The 12,648-nt window shown below is 36.4% G+C and overlaps 2 protein-coding genes across 5 annotated transcripts; one reads left to right on the top strand and one right to left on the bottom strand.

The window, feature by feature from the left end:
• Positions 1-3,535: 3,535 nt before the first annotated feature.
• Positions 3,536-8,671, top strand: LOC117634954 (nucleolin 2). 4 transcript variants are annotated; one of them, XM_034369251.1, is made up of 19 exons: positions 3,540-3,710; positions 3,804-3,852; positions 4,049-4,227; positions 4,685-4,765; positions 4,857-4,988; positions 5,202-5,300; positions 5,376-5,492; positions 5,626-5,718; positions 5,929-6,060; positions 6,163-6,291; positions 6,402-6,497; positions 6,698-6,748; positions 6,836-6,921; positions 6,993-7,110; positions 7,197-7,285; positions 7,377-7,464; positions 7,555-7,646; positions 7,875-8,197; positions 8,439-8,671. In XM_034369251.1, exons 1-19 carry the CDS (start codon positions 3,678-3,680, stop codon positions 8,465-8,467), a joined length of 2,016 nt encoding a protein of 671 aa, XP_034225142.1. In that variant the 5' UTR covers positions 3,540-3,677; the 3' UTR covers positions 8,468-8,671. The 4 variants fall into 4 exon arrangements, with proteins under 4 accessions (XP_034225159.1, XP_034225142.1, XP_034225149.1 ...); XM_034369258.1 differs by having other exon boundaries at positions 5,929-6,054; XM_034369268.1 differs by lacking the exon at positions 5,626-5,718 and having other exon boundaries at positions 3,536-3,710.
• Positions 8,672-8,959: 288 nt separating this feature from the next.
• Positions 8,960-12,122, bottom strand: LOC117617816 (endoglucanase 5). Its single transcript, XM_034347384.1, has 9 exons — positions 11,907-12,122; positions 11,582-11,794; positions 11,164-11,364; positions 10,957-11,043; positions 10,547-10,835; positions 9,929-10,432; positions 9,737-9,787; positions 9,602-9,643; positions 8,960-9,492 (listed from the first exon to the last, which is right to left on the bottom strand). Exons 1-9 carry the CDS (start codon positions 12,120-12,122, stop codon positions 9,203-9,205), a joined length of 1,893 nt encoding a protein of 630 aa, XP_034203275.1. The 3' UTR covers positions 8,960-9,202.
• Positions 12,123-12,648: the final 526 nt, after the last annotated feature.

The raw sequence follows: 12,648 nt of genomic DNA on the forward strand, positions 1-12,648 counted from the left end.
ATTTTAAGTTTGAATATGTGTGTTTTCCCGATGTTGATATATGGGTTAATTGATATAGGGGAGGAACAATGATTGTGAGCATTTTGAGTGGTACGATCCTGAGATGTGCCCCCGTTCTAAGGCCATCATACCATGGTTGCTGAGGAATCATACAAGACTGGAAGAAGAAGTGGTTGTTCTTCGTGCAAAGCAGAAGAAATTGTGGGTAGTTTTGGTTGTTAGTTGGTTTTTGGTTTTTGCTTGAGTTTTGTGGTAGATCTCATGTGTTTCAATGAAAGGAATGTAAACGAAACATTGGAAGCACATGTGTTTTGTGGTATATCTCATTTGTAATTTTAGTTGTTAAAGAAATGAAAATGAAACATTGGAAGCACTTTGGTAAATTACAACCTTACATAGCCGTATGATCATTTTTTCCCTAAGCCATTATACATAACAAGCACTAAATTTAACATTTAACAAGCAATAAAAGGAAATTACAATATTGTATTGATAAATCTCCAAATTACAAGCGCAAATTGTCCCTAAACAACTTACATTCCAAGCACAAAATATTTGTCATTTCTCTCACTTTCCAATCTCACCCACACCCTTCACACCTCGAAGACCCCACCCTCCCTTATTCATCGTCTGTGCAATTTCTCACCACACCCACCCTTACTCTCGATAAGGAGCTTGAATGAGGGTTTTTTAAAGAGTCAAAAATACCCCTTGCATGTTCAATTTATTTTTATTTTAATGGGAAATTGGATGGTGTTAGGTCATATGACATTTTATGAATTTTGAAAAATTAATGTGACGTTTCTCTTAAAATTTTATTTAAGGTGACAAATTGAAATTGGTGTATAAGTTCAGGTGACATTTAAAGTTTTTCCTTTATTTTTTTCACTTAAAAATAAACTAAGCAACTTGAATATTTTGATAAAACCTTGTTCAATCTTTAAATGAGATCACAATCATTTTCAAATGTGTATAAGTTTAGTAATCATAATTTATAGTAAAGAAATACTCAGGTTAATAAATTTTATTTTATTTTATTTATTTTTTGGACTTAATAAAAGCTAAACCTATACGGGGCTATTTGTTACAGGCTTGGCTCGGACTAGCTTAAACTAAATTTAGTCCTATATTTGTTTCATGTAATCCAAGTATTGAATGGGATTTGCTACCGGGTCCACAAAAAACACCTCCTTATGTGGATACTAATAAACTCATGTGGAAGGGAGGATTGCCTCGTCTCATGCTCACTAATGTATAAGATGTATATATTATATTGTAATAATAATAACATATATATATATATATACTTAGAAAAATAAAATAAAAAATAGTTTTAGTCCAAACATACACCAAATGTATGATAAGTGTTAGCCAACCTAGATCAAGTCAAGTCAAATCAAGACAATCCCTAAACATAGTCCATGTCAAGATAATTATACGTAACGAACGAGGCCTACAAGTATAATATGGACTATATAACTTAATTTTTATACTTATTTGATAAAGAGTGCTTGTTGTGACAAATGAAGCCAAACAAAACGAGAGCTCACCACCACCACTAAACCTGTAGGATAGAACCCACAAATTATATTTTAAAAGCAATTACAGTTGTGTTGTGGTATTGGAACATTGAGGCTAAAAGTCTCTCAAATGAAAACCTACTTTACCAATTAGGATTAATCGTTTTATTAGTTCCTAAATTTAGACCCAATTTGCATTTGAGTACCTCAATTTCCAAAATGGTTCATATGGTCATTTAACTTTAGTTTCGTTAAGACAAATGGTCATGCCATCAATTTTGTTAACTTTTATGTTAAGTGTAGGGGCCAAATGGTATTATTATTTTATCAAAATTGATTAAAATAGGAATAAATTTTTAAAAAAACTAATAAATTAAAATTAAACTCTCTCTTTCCCCCTCTATCTCGATTTTTACTCCCCAAAAACTTGATTTTTTTTTTTGTTGGTTTTTTATTTGATTTTCTTTTATTATTATTTTAAAGATATGATTTTTTGTTCATTTTTTTGGTTTTAATATAAAAATACCAATTTGCCCCTGCATTTAACAGAAAAAGTTAACAAAATTAACGGCAGGACCATTTGTCCAAACGAAACTAAAGTTAAAGGACCACTGGAACCATTTTGAAAATTGAGGTACTCAAATGCAAATCGGGTCAAAATTCAAGGACTAATAAAACGATTAACCCTTACCAATTAATAACTAAAAAAATGACTTAGGAACCAAAACAATAAGAACATGAAAACTTAATGCCATTTTGAGATTGCTATCACTTTTTATTTATAAGTAATGGACTCGGATGTGTATTATAATTATTTATATCTATGACTTCTCATACATTTGGAATTATTTCAATTTCTAATACTTTTAGTGACACATATATTATCAAAAAGTAGATTACTTGACAACAATGTTAATAAAGTTTGATGTCAAATATTATTATAATAATTTTTTACCATTATTCCCCTATTATTATTTATTCTCTTCCAAAATTTTGCTCACTATGGGGCCTTTTATTTGTTTTTTTTTTTATAGTACAAATGATAATCTAAACTACATGGAAAAAAGATTTCTAACACACACACACCTAAGACCTTTGATCTGCAAGTCAATATCCTTTTTTACTTGACTAGATCTCGTTGGCCCCATTTATTTATAAAATAAAATAAAAAATATTGAATAATGCTTCTCTTACTACATTTGTATACCACCTTATGCGGCAGATGAGGTGGACAACCCCATATCAATTAAAATTATTTAACATCTTATTTTATTTTATGATTTATTAACACCTTAAAAAAATTGTCAACTAAACTATCTTTATTAAAATACACTTCATTGATTTAATTGATGTAACATATGATATGAATATGTCACATCATGTGGTATTGAAATATGGGATAAAAATGTAGTAAGTGTAGCATTACTCAATAATATTTGACCTTTAGATGAAGTTAAATTTTTTACAAAGTACGAAATTATGACTTAGGGCCAGTTTGGCATTGCTGTGCTGTGAAAATAATCGCTCTTAGATTTGCTGTGAAAGAAATCAGTTGTGGGATAAAGCAGTTTGGTGTTTGGTAAACTTTTTGTTAAAATTGTTGTTGGTACTAATTCCCGCATAATCAGAAAATAATTCATGCATAATTATTAAACTCAACGCCTCTTTGAAACTGATTCATGTATAATCAAAAAATGAAAGCATATTATTAGCTGTTTTTCCTTATAGTTTTCTCTCATAGCAATTTTTAATAATAAGTGATTTTCTTATAGTTTACCAAACGGGTTGGGCTTTCCAAAATTTTTAAAAAATCACTTATCACCCGAAATAAGCAATGTCAAACGAGCACTTAAATTATTAATGTTACTGATTATATAATCTCACGAATGAACGGTGCAGATTCAAAGGACTCAAAACGCACGCTTACAAGCCTTGACCAAAAAATAGCACACGCTTGCCTGTAAAAAACCCTAACCCCCTCACCCATTCGAAATTATATAAATAGAGAGCATCGACGAGTACTACTATCATTCCTTTCCACCGCTCTCACAAAAACCCTACACCCTAAACCTTAGGGTTTTTCAGAGCATAGCCTCCGCCCCTCTTTTTCTATATTCCTTTCGTTTTTCATATCTAAACCCTAGATTACCCTCTCAAATGGGCAAATCAAGCAAGAAGTCAGCCTCCAAAGTATGGTTCTTTCCAGCTGTTTTGGCTTGTGATGTCTTTGCTTTTGCTTCAATGGTTTCGTTTTTCTAACTAGATTTTTATGTTTTTGTACAGGTCGATGCAGCTCCTGCTGTAGTCCCACCTTCTAAGTCTGTCAAGAAAGGTATCAATTCTTTGACGTTTTGGAATATTTTCTTATAATTTAACTGGGTTTACTCACTTTACTGTGTGAGGATGATATGTCTATGGGATGCTGGTATAATTTAAAGTTTAGTTTTTTTACATGGTTCGTTTGTTTTGATATATTTTTTTCGGCTATTAGCTTATAAAGCTCTTTTGGTTGTGGTTATGTTGAGAAGGTAAGAGAGAAGCCGAGAATGTGATAGAGAAGGCGGTGAATGTAAAGAAGCAGAAGAGGGATGAGGGTGTACAGCAGGCTATTCAGAAGAAGAAAGTTGAAGCAAAGACACAAAAGAAGAAGGAAGAAACTAGTGGTTCTGAGGAGTCGGATTTGTCTTCATCAGACTCTGATGTAAAGGTATATTACATAATTTATTGTATTGTTTATTGTTTAATTTCGTATTTGTTTGCATTCTTTTATGTTGGCTAATGTGCTATTGTCTGTTTGATTGCTTCTTCACATATGAACTTAAATGTCTTAATAAAGTTTCCGTTTTTAAGATTATCTGTTTAAAAGTGTTATCATGTTTTCTTGAGGAATTGGATTTCATCATTTTGGTTATGCGGCATGGACATCGTTTTGGTTATTGGGGAACTGGATTTCATCATATTGTAACACAAATCTTCACATTTACTTCTTTGTTAATGGCTTATATTGCTGTAAAATGATTTTCAAAGTTTTCCCTGAATGTTAGAGCTATATTTGGTTTATGACGATCTTGCAACATTGAAATTTTATATTAATTGACATAGATCTATTTTCCTTTATTCGTACTACATAAAGAATAATAACTTATCACCTTATTCTTTCACAGAAACCCGCTCCAAAAGCTGCTAAAAATGGTAAAGGCATCCCATCCAGCAGTTCTGACTCTTCAGATGATGATTCTGATGAAGTGAGTATTGTTTTTTTTTTACTTTAAAGACTGCGGGGCTGATGACTCCAATTTATTTGTTAGATACTTATTTTGCGTTATATGACTCCAGAAACCTACTTCCAAGCCTTCTGCTCCTTCAAAAAAGTCTGTTCCTGCTAAAAATGGGACAGCTGGAGCTGGTGTTAAGAAAGCTGCTCCATCCAGCAGTTCAGATGAATCAGATGAATCTGATGAGGAAGAAGTGAGTAAAGTTTTCTAAATATGACTACCGATTTATATAAATGATGGGAAATCATTTGGCATTTCTAAATGTGTATATTTGATTTTAGAAAACTTTACTCACTTCTTCCTCATCAGAAGAAGTGAGTAAAGTTTCTAAATATGACTCTCGATTTATATAAATGATGGGAAATCATTTGGATTTTTCTAAATGTGTATATCTGTCCGATTTTAGGTTCCTAAAACCAAGGTAACTGCCAAGAATGGCCCAACTGCAGCTCCAAAGAAGAAGGCTGACTCAACTGACAGCTCAGATGAGTCAAGTGATGATGATGTGAGTTTTGGGTTTGGGTTTAGGGTTTTAGGGTTTAGGGAGCTTCTATGCTGAAATGTGTTCCTGTGTTTGTAGGAAACCCCTGCAAAGGTTACTTCCCAAGTGCCTGTTGCTACGAAGAAAGGTCCAGCAGTGGCTGCTAAGAAGGAGGACACTAGTAGCAGCTCTGAAGAGGAGAGTGATGACGATGAGGTGTGAGCCCATGCTTAAATATTTTAATTCCATAATGGAATTAAAATATAGGTTTAATTATTTTAAATTGTGAAGTTATACTTTATGCATTTTAGAAATTAGTTTGAGTTTTAATCTCTCTGAGCATGTCTAGGAAGAAATTGTGAATAAAGTATCCGCTGTAACTCCTAAAGGGAAGGAGGATTCTACTGATAGCTCCTCTGAAGATAGTTCAGAGGATGAGAAGGTTTGTTCTTTTCACTTTCCTTTTGGAATGTGTTGGAGCTAGTGAACAAGTTATACCTGTATTGTTTACTTTTGTAGGTTTTTTTTTTTAGTTCCGACATTAGAGCCATTGAAAGGTTTCTCCTAGAGGATGAGACTAATAATGGTTCTGTTTTATATTCTTTTAGCCTTCATAGAGGTCCCATGACAGAGTAAAATTTTCTTGCGGCAGGTAACAGCTAAAGGTGTTGCCCCCACAGCTAAGAGGGCTCAACCATCAAAAAAGACCGATGAGAGTTCAGAAGAAAGTGATTCTGATGAAGACGATGATGATGAGCCTCAAAATAAAAAGCCAAAGGTGTCGGTGTGTGACTTCTTTCAGCAAATCTTTTTTTAATTCTCTTCACAGTTTACCTTGATTCATGTAATTGATTAAGAAGTTGCATATATTGTTTCTCGAACCAAGGCTACTTCAAAAGCTGCAAAACCAAGTGCAAAAGCTGCTCAGAAGGATGTCACTTCTGAAAGTTCAGAGGAGGATAGTGACGATGATAGTTCAGATGAGGAGCCCTCAAAGGCAGAGAAAGTAAAGAAGGTTTGAAATTTTGGTTTTTATGGGTGTAAAATTTGTTGAAGTTGCCATTTGTACAGTATTGGATTAATTATTATGGAATTTATGGTCATGCTACTTGTGGATTCTTGCAGCCTTCCCAAGTGTCGAAGAAAGATAGTAGCGAATCTGATGAGTCTTCATCATCGGAAGAAGAGGAGGATGAACCTGCAAAGACTCCAAAGAAAAAGGTAATTGTTGACTGTTGCTTATACTTGTGTTATTGTCTTGTGACAATGGGCTACCTATCGGTATCCACCTTGTTCACTTATTTTCCGTACTCATGTATTTCCTGCTAAACAGAGGTTTTACTGTACTGATGAACAATTAAGATTGGAAATATGGTCTCAAATGTATGTAGCTCATGTTATACAAAATTTTGTGTGAACAGGATACTGATGTTGAAATGGTAGATGCTGATTCGAAGTCCGAGAAGAAAGCTGTAATTGATCTTTTCTGCTTTGTAGATTGTATTTTCTGCTTGCCCAAGATATTTGTTGTGTTCTAATTTGTAATAATATTTGTGCAGCCCAAAACCCCTGCTACTCCTGAAGCAACAACTTCCAAGACCTTGTTTGTTGGAAACCTGTCATTCAATGTTGAGCGGGCTGATGTGTATGTGCAGAATGATTTTAAGCTTGTGTTTCTTTTTAGGAGGATTTCATCTAATTGTACTTTATGTGCAGTGAAAATTTCTTTAAGGATGCTGGTGAAATTGTTGATGTCCGTTTCACCACAACTGAAGATGGGGTGTTTAGGGGCTTTGGGCATGTGGAATTTGCCACATCAGAAGCAGCACAGAAGGTAGGATCTTTTTCCTGATTTGTGGAATCTAGCTCTAGTGCTTTCTATTTTCTGTGTGGCTAATGTAACAATCATCGTTGTTGCAGGCTCTTGAATTAAATGGTGTGGAGCTGCTGGGCCGTGGAGTGAGACTTGATCTTGCTCGTGAAAGGGGTGCTTATACCCCACAGAGCGGGTACTTTTTAGCTCTTAATTGCTACATGCAATGTGCTGATTTGATGATCTCATTCATTTTGTTTCTTCTGTTTCTTCATTGGTCATTTTAGCAAAGAGGGGAACTCATATCAGAAGGGTGGACAAGGCCAGTCTACAATATTTATTCGAGGTTTTGATACATCCCAAGGGGAGGATGAGGTAATGTTGTACAAGAATCTGTTGCTTTGTTGTATTTAATGGTATAATATCCATATTCTTGTGCAAATGTAACTAGTTTAAGTTTTACAGATCAGGAGCTCCCTGCAAGAATTTTTTGGTGGTTGTGGAGAGATAACAAGGTTGTCCATCCCAAAAGATTATGAGACTCAAGCACCCAAGGGGTTTGTACTATTTCTTTTGGTGGTTCATTTCTCTTTGTTACGTATTTGATGTCGAATATTTTCCTCTACAGTTGATGTTACTTGACGTGGTTTTTAGGAATGTTGGTCACTATCTAAGCAAAAGCTTTATTTACTATTTTTACCAAAAAAAGCATTACTATTTTCTTAGCTCGACCTGATCTTTCTTTAGGTGTCTGAGGCTGATGAATTATATCTATAAAATTGCAGGATGGCTTACTTGGAGTTCCAGGATGGGGATAGTTTCAAAAAAGCTCTACAACTTGACCAATCTGACTTTGGAAACAGCACCTTGACAGTACAAGAGGCCAAACCACGAGCTGAGTTTGGTGGTAGTGGCAGAGGTGGTGGTGGCAGGAGTGGTGGTGGCCGTTTTGGTGGTAGGGACAGTGGTGGCCGTTTTGGTGGTAGGGACAGTGGTGGCCGTTTTGGTGGTAGGCGTGGAGGTGGAGGTGGCCGGGGTTTTTCTGGAGGACATGGTAGAGGAGGACGTGGAGGATCGAACAAGCCAAATCTAGCTGCTCCTGGAACAGGTTCGAAGCTTTTTATCCTCTTTTCATTTTCTACATTTGATATGCTGAACTTTTCTTAAGCTGTAGCTTATATATTTGGATATGCGATATGCAACATTCGGTAATTAGTGTTTGCCACCTCCTTTGAAGATGCAAAATTGGTTTCATAATAGACTTTGATAAGCACTTTGATGGCGCCTAATTGGTTTTCAGTTGTGACTCTAAATTAAGCTTCTAATAACTTCCATTATCTGATGTGCAGGGAAGAAGACTACCTTCAGTGAGGATTAGTTATGCCAAGAGAAAGATTTGGAGCTTTTGTTTAACTGTTATTATTATTATTATTTTTAATTTTATTTTGCAAGGCATGTCTGGTTTTGACTTGAACTTCGACATGAACTATAATGTGAGAGTGATCAGTAGAATTTCTGGAATTGACGTTATGAATTAATTTTGAGCATTAATATAGTATTTTTTACTTCAAAATTTTCAACCTTTGTAAGTGCATACTCAGTCAAATCACAGTATACCTGGATGTGGGGAGCTGAATCTATTTTTATTTGCCCCATTACTTACCTCTCTAACTGGAGGGAAGAGATGGCACATGCATTTGATTATATTTGAATGGAGAGAGGAGAAAGAAAGTGTTTGTATTCTCTGACATTTGTGGGCAAGAAACGCACAATATGTTGAGTTAGGGTGTTCAACTGAGGCCTGCATTGTTAGGAAAGACAAATGGTAAATGGTCTTTGATTTTCATGCCGTTGAGCAATGCTGGCTTTTTCAAAGAAAAGTGTACATTACAAATTATTGGTATCAAAATTTGATACAAGCGTCTGCCTGGCCCAGAAAAAGTCGGTGCTCGACTCTTTATGGTCTCCTTGAGAAACGTGTTACATTGCATCCGCGGGGTGAAATGAAATAGGAAGGGGTCTGCTCGAGACAGTTGCACGATGATATCTCTAGTTGCTTACATGACTAAACGTTGGTTCTGTTTCTTCTCTCTTTTTATATTGTTTTGGATGGTCAATGGTAGCTTAGGATGGAAATCTTTGCTTGAGGGCCACCTTGGATGTAAACGAAAGTGCACTCTGAGGCAGGCTGCAAGACCTTTTGCCATTGAAGAAGCTCATAGGTGTTCTTTTCCGGAGTTGGAGAGAGACCCCATAAAGGCCCTTGCAGGTTTTCAATCATCAGCTTAACATCTGTTACTGGTTTCTGCGATGTGTTCTTCAATATCACCTTGTGGCGATAATATGTCATTTTTCCAATAGACCATGTGTTGCTTATTGAGTGAATGAATTTGATTGGGGTGCCTGCAGAAAACCAAGTCAACATATAATCTGCTTCATTAGCATTTGCAAACCAACCAACCATCTTCGCATCATAGCATTTCATACTGCAAAAAATACTGAGCAAATTTACCTGATACTTTGTTGGGTACTTGTTTTTCATGTTGATTGGGACCTGTAAGGTGGAAAGTATGAGCAATGCAGACCATCTTTTATATTTCTTTCTGGAAAGTGAATATCAAAATTCATAAAAATATTGAAGACTCACTTGGACTTGGTATGGTTTGGTGGTGGGAGTTTGGTGATCCTCTGTTATAACCTGTAACATAAAAACTCAAGAATTAGCCAACATCAGAGGTGATGCTAATTAAACCTCAGATTAGATAGAGGATTATGTCTCAGGAGGATTAGTTAATTAGTCAATTTGACATTGATGATTGATGGTGAAAATGGTAGGTACCTGGAACATTAATTCCATTTAAACTTTGCAACTTAGAGAAGAGGCCAATAAGGGGACCAGAGCCAGAAAGTGTAGGCTCAGTCTCTTCGTAAGAGGAGCGGTCGTCAGAGAAGTTGTCATTCTGGTCAGGACCTCCCACAAGGGCGCCATAGATGACATTAGGATTTGCCTGGGGGCGATGATACCATGTCTCAAATCCTTGCACACATCCAACCACAGACTGCAGGACAGACACATCCGGAATGGAAGCACCTCTGTGGTGCACATGAACTGGATATTTTGAGCCAAACCCAACTATATAGCTCATTGACTTGGGGTTTTTACCAAGTATGTAGTCTGCCTGTGACTTTGCAAAACTCAGAAGCTCTTGAGGTTGAATTTGTCCTTCCGGGCAAGTGAGCTTGGCATTTGCAGCAGAGAGATATTCAGAGTAAACAGCTAGAAGAAATGATGCAGAAGTCACATACTGCAAGTTGTTCCATTCACGGACGTACAATAGCCCCCCTGGTTTTTCAGTTCAAGAAGAAAGTATCAAATCAAAGAGTAGTTAGTTTAGTTCTCTAATATTTGAATTAGGAACAAATAAGCACATAATGGTTTTTTGTTGTAAGTTCTAACCGGGAGTTTTGTGGACATTGTAGCCTTCATTTTTTTGGAGACAAGCGCAGGCAAAGTAATCTGCTTTGGCCTGATATTGCTTGAGGGTGGAAGTATAAGCACCGCCTTTGCCCTCCAACAACACCTTGGAGAGAAGGATTTGGACACCAGCATACTTGTTGTCCCAAGAGAATTCTTTGACAGCCCATCCAGTTCCTCCCATATACACGGCATTGTCCACTACATACTTGAGGTAGTACTCTTCGTTCGTTGCTTGGTAAAGCCATGCAGCAGCCCACAGTAGTTCATCCTGTATCAAATTAATTCATTAATTACAAAATAAAAACAAAGATACAACTGTTTGTCTTGTGACTTGCTTGACCTATTGGAAAAAGAAAAAGAAAATATATACATAGAATTAATGCACGTACCGAGTAGCCTGATGAAGTATAGAAGTTCTTAGCAGACCCAATGGACTCATCGTATAGACCTCTGAATCTATCCGCAAACGTGAAGAGCTGCAATAAGTTGCAAAGAAATTGAGATCATTCATGGAGGCAAATTAACTCCAACATGATATATAGCAGAACAAATATAAAATTATATATCTAGTGTTTTGAGATGACGAGATTAATTACCTGCTTTGCATGAACTAGGAGGAGAGCAGAGTAGGACGAGTTGTAAGGCTGGAAAGCTATGGCAGCTGATGCCAAGGCAGCTGCAGTTTCTCCAGCAAGGTCTGAACCAGGATGATTTTCATCAATCTTGTACGCAGTTCTTGGAGTTGTCATGTCTTCTGGACGCTCCCAGCAATAGTGATCCGAATCCCCATCTCCTACCTGATCATCATCATCATCATCATCATATGTTTACAATTAATTAATTAACGCCACATGATTAATTTTCTGTTTAGCCAAATTAAAACAGTTAGGTGGTCTACCAATACCAAAGCAGGCAGCTATAGGCTCTCATTAATTCAACAGAAGAAATACATACATGAAATGGGTGAGCAAACAGAAACTAGTCTGTGATATGCAGGCAGCCAAACATGCATACCTGTCCCCAGAGAACATTAGGTTGTGGATGTGCTTTCATGAAATAGTCAGTGCCCCATCGGATGGCCCATAAGGTTTGACCCATTTGGGCTAAATCTGTGATTTCCTTCCTGAACTCAATAGCTCCCCATGAAAGCATTGTCACTGTAAATGCCATCGGCAGTCCAAATTTCACATGATCCCCTGCATCATAATACCCTCCAACCAAGTTCACCTGCATTGCATTGCATGCACACAATTTATATCATAATCTTGTACATGTAATCGATGCCTGATCATAGATATACATGTAAAAATTCATATAAACTATTCTAATTAATAATTACCCCTTGAGCAAGGCCGTCCGTGAGTCCCGAGTCACCGCGCCATTTGACTCTCTGGTCTGAGGGCAGTTTCCCTGACCTCTGTGCCTCGAAAAACATCAAGCTCTTGTCAAGAGCCTCGCCATAGGTGATGTCCGTGGCCATGGCTGCTTCCAGATGAAGAACTCCAACTAGTAGCAATGCTACCAAGACGCACGGTGTAAGCTTGCAGTTCCTCATGGCTTAAGGAATATTAACGTCCAAGGTATATTTGGTAGGTCTAGCTAGCTTGGCTACTAGTGTCCTCTATGCATGCATATATATATAGATGCAGAAAGCATATAGAAATTCATTAAGGAGATAAGAAATTGGGTCTGAAAATTCTACAATCATTTTTATAGAAGTAGAGCATCCCACGTTGTGATTGATTGACAATAAAATATTATATCATATGAAATTTATCCATTCAAGGTAGTACGCCATTAAAGTAGAGCTTCGCACGTTCAGTTGTGCATGTTTGTTTGTTGTGAAACTTCAACTATATGGTATTGGTGGTGGTGCTAAAGGTCAAGCCTGTCTGTCCATCTCGACCGTTCATCAACCATTGAATTTGTGTGTGTCCAAAACTCAAACAAACATATACATATACATATACAAATATATAAAATTCATTAATCGAGCAACTGAATATTCTCACAAAATCTTCTGATTAAAGATGTAAGACGTAGAAAAGTGGAGTCATATCAACAAGCTTAGGTTTAATTAA

This window comes from Prunus dulcis, chromosome 1 (assembly GCF_902201215.1).
Source record: "Prunus dulcis chromosome 1, ALMONDv2, whole genome shotgun sequence".
Classification (NCBI taxonomy): Eukaryota; Viridiplantae; Streptophyta; class Magnoliopsida; order Rosales; family Rosaceae; genus Prunus; species Prunus dulcis.

Excerpts from the sequence above, each read along its gene's own strand:
- LOC117634954 (XM_034369251.1), top strand. The coding sequence starts at position 3,678 with ATGGGCAAATCAAGCAAGAAGTCAGCCTCCAAA. Across the intron at positions 6,498-6,697 it reads CAAAGACTCCAAAGAAAAAG|GATACTGATGTTGAAATGGT; the intron begins GTAATTGTTGAC and ends TTGTGTGAACAG. Across the intron at positions 7,465-7,554 it reads CATCCCAAGGGGAGGATGAG|ATCAGGAGCTCCCTGCAAGA; the intron begins GTAATGTTGTAC and ends TAAGTTTTACAG.
- LOC117617816 (XM_034347384.1), bottom strand. The coding sequence starts at position 12,122 with ATGAGGAACTGCAAGCTTACACCGTGCGTCTTGGTAGCATTGCTACTA. Across the intron at positions 11,044-11,163 it reads TCCTAGTTCATGCAAAGCAG|CTCTTCACGTTTGCGGATAG; the intron begins GTAATTAATCTC and ends AACTTATTGCAG. Across the intron at positions 9,788-9,928 it reads AAATGGAATTAATGTTCCAG|GTTATAACAGAGGATCACCA; the intron begins GTACCTACCATT and ends TTTATGTTACAG.